Source organism: Jaculus jaculus, chromosome 7 (genome assembly GCF_020740685.1).
Source record: "Jaculus jaculus isolate mJacJac1 chromosome 7, mJacJac1.mat.Y.cur, whole genome shotgun sequence".
NCBI lineage: Eukaryota > Metazoa > Chordata > Mammalia > Rodentia > Dipodidae > Jaculus > Jaculus jaculus.
In genome coordinates this window covers 89,264,111-89,283,469 of record NC_059108.1, presented here as the reverse complement: position 1 = coordinate 89,283,469, position 19,359 = coordinate 89,264,111, and the positions used below count along the sequence as shown (strand labels likewise).

At 38.3% G+C, this 19,359-nt stretch overlaps 1 protein-coding gene across 1 annotated transcript in view; it reads right to left on the bottom strand.

Moving 5' to 3' along the window:
• Positions 1 to 19,359, bottom strand: part of Ttc6 (tetratricopeptide repeat domain 6) — a 313,619-nt gene that overhangs the window by 238,758 nt on the left and 55,502 nt on the right. The window contains exon 2 of the mRNA XM_045155567.1: positions 591 to 701. Within this exon, the coding sequence (XP_045011502.1) occupies positions 591 to 701 (111 nt within the window). The remainder of the gene's footprint in view (positions 1 to 590; positions 702 to 19,359) is intronic.

Sequence of the window (19,359 nt, the reverse complement as noted above, 5' to 3'; positions counted from 1 at the left end):
TAATGATTCTCTTAGCTAAATATAGAATAAAGTGATGTTTTGTTAGAGGGTAATAATTTTTAATTAAATCTCCAACTATCTTAATGGGCTTTAATGTCTCTAAACCAGTTCAACTGTTAAAAACTTTTCCTTCTGGGCTGGAGAGATGGCTTAGCGGTTAAGTGCTTGCCTGTGAAGCCTAAGGACCCCGGTTCGAGGCTCAGTTCCCCAGATCCCACGTTAGCCAGATGCACAAGGGGGCGCACGCGTCTGGAGTTTGTTTGCAGAGGCTGGAAGCCCTGGCGCGCCCATTCTCTCTGTCCCTCTATCTGTCTTTCTCTCTGTGTCTGTCGCTCTCAAATAAATAAATAAATAAAATTAAAAAAAAAAAACTTTTCCTTCTGAAAGAGCTTGATGCTCACAGAGCAGGTCTCTTAGAGTCAGCCACAGCAAGCCAAGGAGCCAAGACTCCCTGTGTGTCATTGGAAGAGATACATTTAACACACTTCTAAAATGGCATGTGAAATTATTCTCCCAATAAATATTCAATAACTCAAGACAGACCATTATTTTAATATATAAACAAGGAGAATTTTTATTAGAGACCTTACCATTTGAGGTTCCTCAGCATTTATCTGTAGCCCTGGTTCTGCTTCCATCTGAGGTGTTTCCAGTTGCATCTGAGATGGCCTGAGGTACATCTGTTGCATCAAAGAAATATCCTTGGAGAGAGAAAAGGAAACAAAGTAATGCCAACTTTTAAAATCAATGAGTGTATTAGTCTATATAATAAAACATCAGTTAATTACTATAGTAAGTGAGAAATACATAAGAGATATGAAGCATTCAATAACATTCAGGAAACAAGCAATATAGGGCTGGAGGGATGGCTTAGCAGTTAAGGCATTTGCCTGCAAAGCCAAAGGATCCTAGTTCAATTCCCCAGGACCCACGTTAGCCAGATGCACAAAGGGGGAACACATCAGGAGTTCATTTATAGTGGCTGGAGGTCCTGGCACACCCATCACCCATTCTCATTCATTCTCTCTCTCCCTCTCTTTCTCTTTCTCTCTCTCTCTCTCTCTCTCTCTCTCTCTCTCTCTCCCTCTTTCTCTGTCAAATAAATGAATAAAAATAAAATTTTAAAAAGAGGGGCTTCTTGGGCTGGAGAAATGGCTTAGCGGTTAAGCACTTCCTGTGAAGTCTAAGGATACCGGTTTGAGGATCTATTCCCCAGGACCCAAGTTAACCAGATGTACAAGGGGGCGCATGCATCTGGAGTTTGGTTGCAGTGGCTGGAAGCCCTGGTGCACCATTCTCTCTCTCTCTCTCTCTCTGCCTGTCACTCTTAAATATATAAAAAAATGAATTAAAAAAAGAGAGGCTTCTTTTAAAAAACAAATAATACAAAAAAGAAACATTAAAAATATTTTTATCTATTCTTCCTATTTTGTGGAAATTTGCATGACTGACTCTATACATTTATTATTATATTTAGTCAGACAATTAGGTAATATATCAACTACTATAAAAACTGGTACCTAATCAGATACCATAAGATACCACACAAGAAAATTAAAATCAAATCTATAATTCAACATTAAACATAACAAAAAAGAATACTTTGAAACTTCACTGAATTGTTGATGTCACTTTTACTATTACTAATTTGAATTATAATGACATACTCACCTCCCAATCAACATGACAAGAAGACAGGACATTACAATGATTAAGAATAAACCAGTGCCAGGCGTGGTGGCACATGCCTTTAATCCCAGTACTTGGGATGCAGAAGTAGGTGGGTTTCCTTGAGTTCGAGGCCACCCTGAGACTACACAGTGAATTCCAGATAAAGTGAGACCCTACCTCAGAAAGCCAAAAAAAAAAAAGAATAAGCCAGTAACAAAAAGATCCTGGTTTAATCTAAACTGTAAATCTTCATACCAAACATCAACAGGTAAGGATAGCTGTTTGCTTTTACCCCAGTTTTATCATCTATAATTATGGTAATCTTCTACATGATTTTTGAGGCCCTTTGTCCTCTAGCCTTTTAGTGGTAGCAAAACTTGAACACCCTCATGTTTTAAAAGCCTTATTTTTCTTTTTCTTTCTTTTTTTCTTTTTTTTTTTTTTTTTTGGTTAACACTACTCAACTCCATCCAATGGCTTCTCTTTTGACTCTCCTATTATAAATAAGTATGAAACTAGTCAATATGTAAGAATTTTTTTAGGACTTTAAGACAGGCAATACAGGACTTCGAAGATTGAGAAAATGGAAGGGCAAAGCCACACTGTCTTTAGATTTCTGCCAGACACAACTTACAGACCATACAGAAGAGAAAAACCAACCAGATCCTGGGTTTATGAAGTTGAAGCAAATGAGATAAAAGGAAAGGGCAGAGAGGTAAAAACTTATAAAACAAAATATAAAGATCATAGTAGAAGAAATGAAGTCCAGAAAGTTCAATGAAATGCACATAGAGTTGTTGAGTCTTTAGCTAAAGACCAAGCTGCTCATGCAATAGTGGAGTAACTTTTCAATGAGTAAAGAGTAAAAAACTTAGTCATCAAGAGACAATGATCACAGTGAGATAGCTACACTGATATCAGATATAGTATAGTGTGTTTCCAAACATAGGATATTCCCAGGGGGAAGAGGATTGTTCATAATAATAAAAAGGGCCACATAGCCCAGAAAACCTATCAACATGCACCAGTGACAAAACATAAAATCAGGCTCTAGAGATGGTTTAGCAGTTAAGGCATTTGCCCACAAAGCCAAAAGATCCCAGTTTGATTCTCCAAGACCCACATAAGCCAAAAGCAGAAGGGGGTACATGCATCTATAGTCCCTTTGCACTGGCTGAAGGCCCTGGCATGCCCATTCTCTCTTTCTCTCTCAAATAAATAAAATAAAATAAAAACATCACATCAAAACTAACAGAAGTAAAAACAAAAATATACAAATGTAGCTGGGTATGGTGGAGCATGCCTTTAATCCCAGCACTTGGAAGGCAGAGTTAGGAGGATAGCTGTGGCTTCAAAGCCACCCTGAGCCTACATAGTAAATTGAAGGTCAGCCTGGGCTACAGTGAAACCCTACCTTGAAAGATGACAAAGGAAGAAAGAAAGAAAGAGAGAGAGAGAAAGAGAGGGGAAGAGGAAGGAAGGAAGGAAGGAAGGAAGGAAGGAAGGAAGGAAGGAAGGAAGGAAGGAAGGAAGGAAGGAAGGAAGGAAGGAATCTATTGCTACACTTGGAAAATTCAAGCCAAGAGTACCTTTCTCAAAAGACTTTATTTATAAATATACTAAACACTAAATATACAAGCATGAAAATAATGCTTTGTAATATTCATATCACTAAATTATAAAAATGTAAGAGGTACACATCAATATATCCCTCTAATGAATAGACTTATCACCTTTATTCAAACTGTTCTCACTTTTGGTTGGAGAATCTGTTATATTTTAAACATAGAGGAGAATACTGGATAAAACAAAGATAGATCAATACATCAAGCAGAGACAGCCGACTGCCTACCATAAGATAGATCACCTCCACATCATCAGCCCAGGCCCAGAATTCATGTAGGGGAAGCGGTGACATGAATACTACTCTCATGGCTAACCTGAAAACCAGTTCCAGGGAAATGGCAACAGACGCTGTGGTTACTTAAACCTTATTTTTTAACCAAAAAATAAAGAAAAAAAAGGGCTCCAGAGGCTACAGAGAATGAATTCCTAGCCACATACTACCTACCAGAACTAAACTCAGAGCAGAATAATCTAAACAAATCTATTGCATCCACAGAAATTAAAAGGGTAATCAAAAACCACCCCAAAAAGAAAAGTTCAGGACCAGATGGCTTCTGAGCTGAATTCTATCAAACCTTCATTGAAGAACTGAAACCAATTTTTCTCAAACTGTTTTGCATAATTGGAGACCAGGGAATCTTTTCCAATTCCTTTTATTAAGATAGCATCACCCTAATACCAAAACTAGACAGAGATACAAGAAAAGAAAATATAGGCCTATATCCCTGATGAATTCAGATGCAAAGAACCTAAACAGAATTCTTGCAAACAGAACTCAACAACATATCAAAAGCATTATCCACCTTGATCAAGTAGGTTTCATCCCAGGGATATGGGGATGGTTCAACATTCAGAAATCAGTCAAGGTAATGCACCACATAAATAAACTTAACCATAAGAACCACATGATCATCTCAATTGATACCGAGATGGCCTTTGATAAAATACATCACCACTTCATGATCAAAACACTGGGAAGAATAGGCATGGAGGTATATCTCAACACAATAAAGGATGTACATAAAGCATGCAAAGCCTAAGTAGTACTCAATGTGGAAAGACTCAAGGAGTTCCCATTGTGATCAGGAACAAGACAGGGGAGTCCACTCTCAGCACAGCTCTTCAACATAGTACTAGAAGTACTAGCCCAAGAAATAAGACAGGAGAAAGAAATAAAAGGGATACAAATTGGAAAGGAAAAAATTTTTAGCCCTATTTGCAGATGACATGATCATATACATAAGTGACCCAAAAGTCTCCATGTCAAAATTTCTAAAGGTGATTAATTCCTTCAGTAAAGTGTCAGGAAAAAAAAAATGCACAAAGATCAGTAGTCTTTCTATGTTCAAAGGACAAATATACAGAGAAAGAAATCAGTTGTCCCATTTTAAATAGCAACAACAAAAAAAAAATAATTACCTTGGAATAACACAAATCAATGGTGTGAAAGACCTATATAATGAAAACAAAACAAAAATTATTCAAGAAAGAAATGGAGGAGGACTTGAGAAATAGTAGACAGCCTCAAGTTCACTGAGATGAACTTCCAAAACAGGCTCAGTTATGAAGGAAGGTATATTTACTGAAGCTTACAGATCTAGGAGAAGTTCCATAATGACAGAAGAAGATGGCCTGCTTTCACAGGTCCAAGCAGAGACAGTGAGAAATCACAAGCCAAAAGCCACATAGCACATTTCAGGAATTCCAGGTGGACAGGGGCACCTTCCATATCTTTAAATTGGAATTTTAAACCCTCCCCCACAACTTAAGATATGCTCAGGGACACCTCCTCCAGCCAGATGGCTGCAGATCCAAACTGCAAGCTAATAAAACACTGAATATATTGGGGGCCATTTATTCAAACTACCACACCAAGGATATGAAAAACCTATATAAATGAAAACGTTAAAAAAAAAAAACCTCAGACTTCCGGCCAAGATGGCAACCGCCTAACTGCGCTGCACAGCCCGGGAGAAGAAAGGTAAGGCATTAAGGGTTCACTGGGTCTTTTAGCGGGGAGACATCTCTAATAGATTGCCAGTGGGCAGGCACAGAGGGGAAAAAAACAGGGAATCGCTGATTCCCTGGCTGGAGGGTAGCCCCAGTCCCCCAACCCCCCAAGTAGCCCCTTACCCAAAGTCCCAGCTTAAGGATATCCCTGCACTTACTGTAGGATAGGGGACCCAGGCCAGCATAATTCCACGTGTCTCGCTGCACCAGGCCAATCACCCTGCTCCCCCCCCCCACTCCACACACACACACACACACACACACACACACACACACTCACACGACCTTGGGCAGGCTCCACCGGCTGGCCTGCTGGAGCTCAGGCTCCATTTTCCCACCACAGGCACGGTTGTGCAAGCTTAGCCTCCTCTCTCTGCCCATTTGCTCACTTACTGCTCCGGCACTGCCCACTCACGCCCATTCACACAGATCCTAAGGAGAGAACCAGCCCATCATACCTCAAAAAGGCCCTAGCTGGAAGCTAACAATGGGCGAAACAAACAATGGTGCTGTTCTTTTGGTCAAACGGATACCAACACAAGGGTGAAGGAGATGACACAGAGAACAATCAACTCCTACCATATCAGAGACCCAGAGGCCCCCACCACCTCGTCACTGAAGCAGACCTAAAATGAACCCAACATGGCTCAGGGGAATTTTACCAAAGAGGGGGCAGAAAGAATGTCTGAGCCACACACTGGGTCATGATACCTGGAAACATTTCTCCTGCCCATAACTGTAGGCTAACTCCCCAATGCCTGACCCATATACCTCAACAAGGAGGGGCCAGGGGAAGGAGCAAAAAGATTCTAAGAGCCACGGGTTGAACATCATGACCAGAGGCATTCCCTCCCTCCAAAAATAACTGACTACTGCTCCCACAATACAAAAACTACAATTCCATGGGGAATACCTGCAACCACACTGAGGAGTGTCCCCAACAGAATAGGGGAAGGGACGAGAGGAAAGTTGGTACCAACACATGATGTATCTACATGAAACATCTTGTTAATAATAATAGTAAGCATTAAAAAATTAATTAAAAAAGGAAAGTGAGCCTCTTAGCATTTTCATTTGCCAAGTATGTCTTTAAAAATAAAGACAACTGGGCTGGAGAGATGGCTTAGCGGTTAAGCACTTGCCTGTGAAGCCTAAGGACCCCGGTTCAAGGCTCTATTTCCCAGGACCCACATTAGCCAGATGCACAAGGGGGCGCACGCATCTGGAGTTCATTAGCAGTGGCTAGAAGCCCTGGCGCACTCACTCTCCTTTCTCTCTTTCTGCCTCTTTCTCCCTCTGTCTGTCACTCTCAAATAAATAAATAAAAATAAACAAAAAAATTTAAAAAATAAAGACAACTGTAAAACAAATATGCTAGTAACTTTAGTCAATATATATATGCATGTTAACACTCAAAGCAGGAGCTACACACAGGGTCTGGGGAGGTGACTCAGTTGGTAAAGTGCTTGTTGTGAAAGCATGAGCACCTGAATTTAGATTCCCAATACACATGTTAAAAAAAAAAAACAATTAATAACCAGGCATGGTGGTATGCACATTTAATCTCAACACAGGAAAGGCAGAGAAAATGTATTCCTAAGACTTGCTGGCTATCTTATCTAGCCAAACCAGTGAACTCTGGGTTCAGTGAGAAACCCTGTCTCAAAAAAAAAAAAAAAAAAAGGTGGAGAATGATTGAGGAAGACACCTGATGTTAGCCTCTGGCTTCCATATGTATGCACACACATCTGCCCACACACAAACAAACAAACACACACAAACATGCACACCATACACACAATGCACATGCTTTAAAAAAAGAGCTTAGAAATGACATCAAAAGTCATAGATTTCCAGGTCTGCCTTGTCTTTATTTATGTTCTAAGACATGTGTAAACTGCCTGAGTACTGAAAGTGTCTCTACAAAGAAATCTATGTGTAATCATGAACTAACCACTAAGCTAACCAAGCAGAGACTTCCATGGCCAGCAACAAAGAACAGTCATTACAAATTACTTCAAGAAAGTTTTTCATTGTTTTCCAAACAATGGCAAAGAAATAATAAGCTAGAACAATAAACATTGTAGGGGAAGAAGGACTTGATTTCCATAGCTATTATATCACATTATTTAAAATATCTAGTTTACAATAAAAAAAAAATTATAATACATGCAAAGAATTAAGGTACGGTCCATCACTGGAAACAGAATCAGTAGAAACCACACCTGAAGAAATCCAGATCTTTGGCTTACTAAACAAAAACATTAAATAACCTATCTATTTGAAATATATACAAAGAACCAAAGGAGGTCATATCTAAAGAAGTGAGATGCATTGTGGTATCTCACCAAATAGAGAATGTTAATAAAAATAACCAACCAAGAGCTGGGTGTGGTGGTGCACGCCTTTAATCCCACCACTCGGGAGGCAGAGGTAGGAGGATCACCGTGAGTTCGAGGCCACCCTGAGACTACATATTTAATTCCTGTACCAAAGTGAAACCCTACCTTGAAAAACAAACAAACCAAAAATAAATAAATAAATAACCAACCAAGCCAGGTGTGGTGGCACACGCCTTTAATCCCAGCACTCGGGAAGCAGAGGTAGGAGGATTGTCATGAGTTCGAGGCCACCCTGAGAATATAGAGTTAATTCCAGGTCAGCCTGAGCTACAGTAAGACCCTACCTTGAAAAAAAAAAATCAAGGCAGTAGATGGGACTTTGAAAAAATTGCAGGGTTAGGGTAATTCAGAAGCTCATTCAGTTCATGCTTACATGAACTGTGCAGAACATATTCAGTTCATGGGTATGTTAAGAACAAAAAGTTAATTTATGGCTCATAAAAGAGAAAGCACCCTGAGGGCTGGAGGGATGGCTTAGCAGTTAAGGCATTTGCCTGCAAAGCCAAAGTACCCATGTTTCAATTCCTCAGGACCCACTTTAGCCAAAGCACAAGGTGGTGCATTTGTCTGGAGTTCATTTGCAGTGGCTGGGGGCCTTGGAATGCCCATTCTCTCCCTCTCCCTCTCCCTCTTTCTTTCTCTTTCTCTCTGTCAAATAAATAAATAAATAAGATCTAAATATAAACATGAGAAAGCACCCTGAAATCTCAAGGGAATAAATATGAACTAAACTGTTATGTGCTCAAAAAAAGCAAAAGTATGTAAATTCTGTCACAAACATATTGAAATCCATGCAGAATAAACAGAATGAGTTTTAAAATAGCAAGATAAACCAGGTGTGGTGGTGCACGCCTTAAATCCCAGCAATTGGAAGGCAGAGGTAGGTGGATCGCCGTGAGTTCATGGTCAATCTGAGACTACATAGTGAGTTCCAGGTCAGAAAAAAAAAAAAAAAAAAGCAAGATGAGGGTTGCAGAGATGGCTTAGCACTTAAGGCACTTGCCTGTGAAGCCTAAGGACCTAGGTTCAATTCCCCTGTATCGACATTAAGCCAAATGCACAAAGTGTTGGATGCATCTGGAGTTCATCTCCAGTGGCTAGAAGCACTGGCACTCTCTATCTCTCTGTCTCTCTTCTCTGTCCCTGTCTGTAAGCAACTAAATAAATAGTAAGATGAAAATTATACATTTCCTAAATGAACTAGAAAGAGCCAGAGCCCCAGAAGCCCCCAACACCTCATCACTGAAGCAGACTAAAGATGAACCCAACATGGCTCAGGGAAATTTTGTGGAAGAGGGGGCGGAAAGAATGTCAGAGCCACATGTTGGGTCATGATATACAGAGACATTTATTGTACCAATAACTGTGGGCTAACTCCAAATGCACGACCCATATACCTCAACAAGGAGGGGCCAATGGGGCAGGGGTAGGTCACAGATGAGCCTAACAATGGTACCAAACTGCCTGTACTTACAGAATAGAAAACTAATAAAAAAAATACACTAAAATATTTTTAAAGTATATAAGTATATATTTTAAAGCATAGCTAATGAAGAAAACCTGCTAATGAAGAAAATTAAATCATAGGGCAGATAATTAAATCATGGGCAGAGGTAAGATCTTCCAAAATATAAAAGGAAGTGATGAGAGTCAGTGTGAAGCAACAGGAAGATTGTAAAGTGAATCAAAGGGAGAAAATGTTTGCCATATACAAGATGACTGATGTTGCTGAAAATAAAAGTAAATGTAAAACAAGCAAGAGTTGGTAGCCCTATAAAAAAGTACCTAATTGCTTTCTAAAAGTATAAGTAGGTTGAAGAAATTTGTATTATTAGAATACCAGCACAAATAAAACATATTCTATAAGAAACTAAATTAGAGGCACACTAGAGGTATGATGAAAATGTATTCTGACATATTTTGAAAGTAAATGATGATGTAATGGGAAGAGCTCCAAATGGTTCATGAAAAGGGGGTTCAGAAGGAGAACTGTGTGGTGGATTAAAGAGATGTGGACTCTGATTTAAACACTAGACCTTGGTTCTAAGAAATTTCTATAGGAACAGTCTGAAGGAATTCTCACATCGCATGAGATCAAGAAATGTAGAAGTAACCCCCTGCTCCAGTCAAGCAAAGAAAAGGTGACATGTCTCCTTACGGTGACAGTCACAAATGTACTCGCCTCAGGAAATTCATACATGTGAACTGACATTCCAGAAATATTATCAGGGAAAAAAGGCAATTGAGGGCCCAGAACTATAGGCAAAAATATTAAAATAAATAAAGGTGGGATGCAATGAAAATGTTTAAACAAAAGTAACTTTTTGAAAGTTTTAAAATAGAACACAGTAGCACATGGAAATGACAAGAATCATTTTTTAGAAGATATATAAACTACTAAAACTGATCCAAAACAAGTAAAATTTGATTATCTCTAAAACAAATAAAGCAATTGGATCAGTTGAAAACTTCAAGCAAAGCAAGTAGAGAACCAGATAACTTCACTGATGAAGTCGCCCAAACATTATAAGAATTAACATCACTTCTTCTCAAACTTTACCAAAAAAAAAAAAAAAAACAGAAATAGAAATAGAAATAGAAATAGAAAAGAAAGAAATGTTTCCTCATCCTGTGAGGCCAGTAAAAGCCTGGTACCAAAGCCAAAGACACTACACACACCACATACACACACACTGAGACAGAGAAAGAGAGACTATTTCCCTTATGAACACAGATGTAAAAATCCTCAACAAAATTACAGCTGAATAAATTAAATTATAAAGGTGATAAGCAACATGGGGATTTATCCTATGAATAGGAAGATGGCAGTATATGATGACTTCTACTAATTCAGAAAAAGGACTAACAAAATGCAATACTGTGGTCATTTGAATGTAAAATGCCCCACCGCCTCATGTGTTTATGACTAAACCTCATAATTAATCCCCAGCTGGTACCATTTGGGAGGTGAAGGCTTGCTGGAATGTGTGTATTGCTGGGAGCAGACCTTGGGGTGTTATAACCCAGCCCTGCTAGCTTCATTTAGCTCATTACCCTTGCTACTTCCTCCCTATGATGTGATGAGATGTGATGCCCAACTTCCTGCTCTTATCTCATGTTTTCCCCACCATGATAGAAACTTCCCTTTAAACTGTATGTCAAAATAAACCCTTTCCTTCCATAAGCTGCTTCTGGTATGGTGTTTTAACCCAGCAACAACCAGGTAATTGCTTACAAATACCATCTTATGATTTGACAAAAATTTAGAAAGCAATAAAAAAGACTAAGAATATGGACTAGAGAGATGGCTTAGCAATTAAGGCAATTGCCTGCAAAGCCAAAGGACCTAGGTTTGATTGCTCAGTACCCACATAAGCCAGATGCACAAGGTGGTACATGCATCTCGTTTGCAGTGACTGGAGGCCCTGGGGCATCCCTTCTCTTGCGCTCTCTCTCTCTCACCCTCTCTCAAATAAGTAAATAAAAGAAAAATAAAAATAAAAAAACTAAGAGAAGGGGAGTATGCAGGGTCAAAGGTAAAATGACCCTTATAGCTTCATGTGTTTCTGATTAGACCTCACACTCAATCCCCAGCTGGTAGAACCTTTTGAGAAGTGATTTGTTTTTTAAGGTGGGACCTAGTTGGAGGCCTGACTTTGGAAGCTAAATACAATCCCAAGGCACTCTTTGTTTCAGTCTTTGCATCCCGGCTGCAACGAGGTGAATAGCAGTCCCCACCACATACTTCTACCATGGTGTTCTTCCTTACCACAGACCTAATAGCAGTACAGCTAGCTGACCATGAACTGCAACCTTTCTCACTCAAAACTTGTCTATTTTACAGGCATTTTTATCACTGCTATAGAAAGCAGACTAACTCAGAAAGGAATATATAAAATTATCATTATTCATAAATAATATAACTGTGCATATACAAAAATCATAAATAATACTAACAAACAAAATTACTAGAACTACAATAAATTCACCAAAACTGCAGGGTACAAAATGAATATATTAAAAAATTGTACATCAGCAATGATGAACTTGAAAATGAAATCCAGAAAATGGTTTCATTTACAATTGCATTAATGAAGTACTTAAGGAGAAATTTAACCAAACAGGTACAATTTATACAAAATATGCTGGAAGAAATTTAAAATCTAAATGAAAAGAAAACAAGCCCTGGATTAGAAAATTTTAAATTTTTTAAGGTTCTAAGACTCCTGAAAATTGCAATCCCCATCAAAATCCAAGGGGATTATTTTTGCAAAGAAAGGCTAATCCTGAAATTCATATGGAGTTGAAAAAGACCCCAAGAAGGCAAAATAGATCTGCAAAATAATAATACTGGAAAACTCAGATCTCCCCAAATTCAAAGGTTATAATCACGCTACAATAATCAAAACAGAGTGATTCAAACATACGAATAGACTGCCAGATCAATGAAATAGACTTCAGAAGCCAAAACTAAACTCATCCAATTCTGGCCAGTTGATGTCTGGCAAGGGTGCCAGGATCATTCAGAATGGAGCAGTCTTCTATATCATTCTGGGGAAGCTAGATATCAATATGTAAAAGATGGAAGCTGGACTCCTATTTAATACAACATACAAAAATTAACTCAAAATGGGGCTGGAGAGGTTGCTCAATGGTTAGGCACTTGCTAGCAAAGCCTGATGGCCCAGGTTTGAGTCCCCAGTACTCACATAAGGCCCAGTGCATAGGGTTGCATATCTATCTGTAGTTCCTTTGTGGTAGCAAAAGGCCTTGACACACTGCGCCAATTCTCATTTGTATTCCCCCTCTCTCTCTCTCCTTGTAAATAAATATTTAAAAAGTAACTCAAAATGAATCAAGAATCTAAATTCAATAGCCACAAACTGTAAAATTCTTAAAAGAAACATAAAGGTAAATCTTCATGATCTCAGATTTGACAGCATAAACAACAACAGAAAAAAATATAGCTGGGCATAGAGGCACACATCTTTAATCCCAGCACTCGGGAGGCAGAGGTAGAAGGATCACCGTGAATTCCAGGTCACCCTGAGACTACATAGTTAATTCCAGGTCAGCCTGGACCAGAGTGAGACACTACCTTAAAAAAAAATTTATATATATATATATATATATATATATATATATATATATATATATATATATACACACACACACACACACACACACACACACACACACACATACACACACACAGTGAATGTCATAAAAGTACAAAGGATACTCTCAAAATATAGTGTGAATGTGAAATATAAACCATAAAATGGGAAAGTGTATTCAAGTTATTTATTAAGAGTCTAGTAATATTAATAGTACATAAAGAATTCTTAGAATTTGCAGAGCAGGTCAGGATGGCTGAGTGGTCTAAGAATTCTTAGAATTCAACAACATAAAGAAAAGAAAAAATTGAAGTGAACAAAACTACCTTTCAACCTAATTATTTTCTTTAATTATAACAGGAACAGTTTTTAGCATGGAACAAGCAGAAGTAAGGTTCAAAGGAAATTTGTATTCACCTTAAGAATTTCCCTCCCCCTTCCTACCTGTTGTAACCAGCCACCCACACTCACTGACCTTGGTCCTACTACTAATCTTTTGTGAATGCCAATGACTTCAGCATTTCTCATACAAGAAAAGCAAGTTTTTCCTTCCAGAATGCCTAGCTTTCAGTAATATTACTGTGAGGCAGAGAATTGACTGGATTCTTTCCTTTGGCACAGTCTTGATGCTAACACACAGCAAGATTCTAGAAGACACTTCTCTACATTAGAGAATCCTATGATTTATTTTGTGAAAGTGAGGAACAGGGAATAATAATTTTTTTATTTCTGAATAGTCATAAAAGGACAAGGAAGTAGACATTTATCCAACAAAGATATAAAAGAGCACATGAAAAAATACTCAATATAGCTTTAGTTGCTAGAGAAACACAAATCAAAGTCACAGCAAGATACCACTGCACATCTATGAGAATGTCTAAAATAACAAATAGAAATAAAAATTAAAGCAGATTTCTTGGCCTGGTAGTAAAGACCTGTAATCTAAGCCACTCAGGAAGCGGAGACTGGAGGACTGCAAGTTCAAGATTAGCTTGAGTTATCAAGTGAATTCAAGTCAGCCTGAGTAACTTAGCAAGACCTTGTTTCAAATTAAAAAGTAAAAAAAAGGCTGAATATGTAGCTCAGTGGTAGAATGTTCATTTAGCATGTGTGAGGGTTCAATCCTAGATGAATAAGTATGCATACATACATTCAGACAGACATATTATAACAAGAGTTTACAATGTGAAGAAAATTGGAAGCCTCACACACTGATTGTAGAGATGTAAAATATTCAAAATATTCAGCCACAGTGGGAAACTCTGATGGTCAGTCCCTCAAAACTTAAACATATGGTTACCCAATAACCCAGAAATTCCACTTGTAGCAACATGTAAGTCCAAAACTATTGAAAGCCTACATACATTTTCAATATATTTATATTGAAAGCATACATATATTTTCACATCAATGCTCACAGAAACACTATTCACAGCAACCAAAACTTTGAAACAACCCAAATGTTTATTAGTTTATTAGTTGAATAATGGATAAACAAACTGCAGTATATGATATAATAGAATGTTATTCAGCAAAAAAAAAAAAAAAATGAGGTAAAGATACAAGTTGGAGGGCTAGAGAAATGGCTCAGTGGTTAAAGGCACTTGCTTAGAAAGCCTGACCACCTATGTTTGATCCCCATGTAAGCTAATTAGATGCACAAAGTGTCAATGCATCTGAAGTTTGTTTGCAACAGCAGGAGGCTCTGGAATGCCCATTCTCTCTCTCTCCCTTTCTCTCTCTTTCATTCTCTCACTCTTTCTAGATAAATAAATAAATTATTTTTGAAAAGATACATGCTGGAATATGGGTGAACCTCAAAATATTCAATACATCTATAATAGGTAAATCAATAGAGGAAGAATGTCACTGGTGTGACTGAAAGGCTGAGGGATGAGAGAGGTGCTTCACTCAACATATAGAAATACATTGTCTGTAATCTCAACTACTCAGGAGCCTCAAGCAAGAAGAACACAAAGTCTTTCTGGGCTACAGAATGAATTAAAGGCCAGTCTATATAATTTAACAAGGTGGAAGGAAAAGGGAGACTAGGGATATATAGCTCAGTGGTAGAGCACTTGCAAGGAAGGGTAGGTAAGGAATGAGGAAGGCAGTAAGGAAGAAATAAACAGAGAAATAAGGAAAGAAAGAAAAAGAAAGGAGGGAGGGAAGAGAGATTAATTCATTAATTTATAAACCACAGTATGCCCATAATCCCAGCATTCAAGAAAATGTTGAGGAAGGAGTGAGATCAAGGCTAATATGGCTACAGAGAGACCTATCTGAAAAATAGTTCATTAATCTGTAAGCCACATAAATCATTATAGTAGCCTCCAGGGAGAATCACAGAGCAGTCAGGATGAGAATATAACTGTTCAACACAGTCACATTAGAACAATTTCATGCAATTTGTTCAGTCTCTCTGAGCCTCACTTCTATAACATGAGTTTTGAGTATTAAATGAGATAATACATGCTAGCAAAAGTATCTTATACATTTTAAGAACTACTAGTATTCACATTAAAAAATAAAACAGGGATGCCTATTATCATAAAAGTTTGACATTATACTAGAAATTCTATATGTGTCTGTATTAATTAATTTTCTTGTTGCTGTGACATAATACCTGGCAAAATTATTTAAGGAAGGAAGGGCTTATTATCTTACAGTTTGAGGTTATAGGACATCATGGTGGGAAAGGCACAGTGGCAGGAATATTAAGCAGCTGGTCACATGGGTCTTCAGTCAGGAAGTGGGACATGGTGAATGATTGTAGTTGCTTTTCTCCTTTTTATTCAGTCTGAGACCCCCTGTCCATGTAATGGTTAGGTCTTCCCATCTTAATTATCCCCGTGTAGAAACACCTTCACTGACATGCCTAGAGATTTGTCTTCAGATGATCCTAGGTCCAATCAAGTTGACAAGATTCACCTAATATACAATTATAAGAAACAAATTAATCATATTATTGTTTAATGAGTATATGCCTAGTAACCTCAACATTACCTATACCAACTACTAGAAATGAGGCAGAAAATGAATCCTTTTATATATGTATTATTGTGTGCTCAGGTGCATACACTTATGTACATGGGAGCCAGAGGACAATCCCCAGTGTCAATCCTCTGGTACCGTGTTTTGTTTTGTTTTGTTTGGTACAGGGTCTTTCACTGGCCTGGCATCAAGTAGATTATGCTGGCTGGCCAGTAAGCCCCTGGGACCTGCCTCTTTCTGTCTCTCCATCACTGGGATTATAAGCACATGCCATCATACCTGGATCATTTTTTTTTTAAGTTCTAGAGATGAAGTTCAGGTCCTCAAGACAAGCACCTTACTGACTGAGCTATTTCCCCAACCCTCAACACATGAGATCGTAAAAACCAAGTATTGGGACTTTAGAAAATGAGAAAACTTGTAAAATTACAAAAGCAACAAAAATTATAAACCATTGAAATAGTGCCTCAAATGATATGAGGAATTTTTTTAATTGCTAACAAAAAAACTAGCAAATAAGAAACCTTGCAGATTGGACTAAAAAGAAAATCAGATAGGTTTTTCAGAATCAGCAGTTTAACATACATGACAAGTGATAAACTTTTTTTCAGAAGTAATAAACTTTAGTGGAATACTCCTATTTCTACAACATGGTCTATCAATGGGTTAACTAATTTTTAAACCCTTAAGTAACTCAAATGTGAGGCAGTAAGCAGCCTCATTCACAATCCTCAGTATATTTTTCATGTGTTCCACAAAGAAGTTTCTACCTGCAGTGTCTAGAAGGCACTTGAGTGATCAGTAATCTGAAGGAAGTCCACATTTCCCCAGCAATGAAACCCAAGCTTTGAGCCCAGAGGATGACATGTCGTCTTCAAAGCACCAGGCCTTTCAGCTAGCCTGCCATGAGCTGATGGGCCAGTGGTAGAAGCAGCAGTGCTCCTCGGGCATGTTAAGTAATCTCCATGTTTTTACAATCATCAGTCAACAAAGGGGTGAGAAGAGCAAAGCCCTACATATACACACTTCTTCCCTCCCTCCCTCCCTCCCTCCCTCCCTCCCTCCCTCCCTCCTCCCTCCCTCCCTCCCTCCCTCCCTCTCTCTCTCTCCCCCCCCCCTCTCTCTCTCACTCTCCCTATCTCTCTCTATCTATCTATCTCTCTTCAGCATGCAATTCAGCTTCTTTCCCAGTGACAGTAACCTCAAGACATGGGTCAACAATATATTTCTAATGTGTGTCCATTCACCAGCACTTACTCAAGGTGAATTACCATTAAATCAATTACTATGAAGGTCAAGTTTCAAAAAGAAGGAAGAAAAAGACACTTTATGTCCCTAAACAAATACTTATCTATCTAGTTTCTTGAGAAACTAGTCTGATTTGCATTACTGGCTCTTGCTTCCTGGTGGCATCAGCCTATAGAACTCTGCTTGCAGGCACAAGGATGTGTCAAAACTGCTTTGCATTAAGTCTTACCACCTTGCGCTTTTTTTCTTAAACATTTTATATAATTATTCTGGTGGGCTTGACCCTAATTCAATAGAACTGCCAGCTCCTTATATGTGACTTCAAATAAAACATAAATTGAGTAGTCGCCAGTTAAATGTAAATTTTATCATTAATTTTAAACAGTTAATTGTTACAGAGGCTAGCTACAATTAATTATGTGTAGCTTTCTTTCCACAAAGTTCCAGCAGCAGATAGGTCATTACTTAAGTCACTTCAAAAGCTACAGTATTTCTAGAAACACATCTAGAGTCACTGCATTTCAAAAAGACTTTCACTTTTTGTAATATTTTCTCTGATAAGTGCCCTTTACTACAGAACTATACACCGTATTTAAAAATGTACTGAACATAAAAGTACAGCAGGTCACCTAAAACAAAAGTCAAGGCTGGCCAGGCATGGTGGTGCACGCCTTTAATCCCAGCACTCAAGGGGCAGAGGTAGGAGGATTGCTGTGAGTTCGAGGCCACCCTGAGACTCCATAGTGAATTCCAGGTCAGCCTGGGCTAGAGTGAGACCCTACCTTGAAAAAAAAAAAAAAAAGCCAAGGCTGGACAATGTACCATCTTTGCTCAATGACATCAGCCCCAGAGAAGCAATATAAAGTCTGGGATATTTCTTTCAAAAATATATAGAAATTTGATTTGATATGCCAACTTCTAGGTTGTCATGTTTGCTATGCCAGGTTTGACATTCCTTTTGAATAAATAGTTTAGTGCATACTCAGTGAGTTGATGTCCAGTTAGTTTCAAAAGCAAACTAGTATATTTAATCAAACATAATTACTATACACAGGCTCCAAGGTCAATTCCTATATAAATCCATCTTATGAAGGAATACCAAGATAAGTACAAATATCCAAAATTGCACAATCTCTAAGGGTACCATTGAAAAAACTGAATTTAGGAAAGTATTGGATTGCCAGGGAGTGAGAGGAGACATCAAAAAGAGGAACATGGTTCTTATTTCCTATCTTAATATGAGGCCACGCAAAATTAATTTTTATGTGTCTGTCAATTTTGAAAACTCACACACTTCTTCCTTATTTAAAGAGGATTCTATAAAGCTAATGTTTTTCATGTTGGAGATATAGCTCAGTGGTAGAGCATTTGCCTAGCATGAGTGAAGACCTAGGTTCCATCCTCATTCCCAGCACTGCCAAAAGAGAAAGAAAGAAGGACAAAACTTCCAAGATACTGAAAAGACATTTTTATTTCCCAACTGCCACTAAATCTAAAAAGAAAAACTCTGGTTTTGCTATTCCTGGACCAAATAATAAATATAATTAGTTTTATTAATTACATTATATTATAAAACCATGCTGTTGCACTCAGGTTTGCATTGCTGGCAGAAAACACCTAACCAAGAGCAGCTTCTGGGGAGAAAGGGACTGATTTTGGCTTACAGACTTGAGAGGAAGCTCCATGATGGCAGGGAGATACGATGGCATGAGCAAAGGATGGACATCACCTCCTTATATCAGATGGACAACAGCAACAGGAGAGTGCTGTATATTGCCAAACACTGGCAAAAGGAAGCTGGCTATAACACCCATTAGCCAATCCCTAACAATACACTGCTTCCAGGATTCAATTTCCAAATTGACATCAGTTAGGGACCTAAGCATTTAGTATACTTAAGTTTATGGGACACCTGAATCAAACCACCACATATGCAAAAATTTTAACCAAAAATTTCACAAGTTAAAACACCACTAACCTATTCTCATACATAACAAGACCATTTTCAATGTCACTTGTATCTTATTGCAAAAAGTATTTAATAGCCATCATTCAGGACAGTCCCCAGTGAGTAGCCACCTCTTAGTGAAGAAGGCTGGCTTGTGTAATCAACAAGATATAGCAGAAATGACAGTGTAACTATATCATAAACATTATGGCAACTTCCGCTTTGCTCCCTCTGGGAGAGCCATCTGGCATGTCATAAGGACAATCAAACAGCCCTATGGTGAGTAGCTGTCAGCCTCTTGCCAACAATGGCACCAACTGCCAGTCTTGTGACTGACATCCTG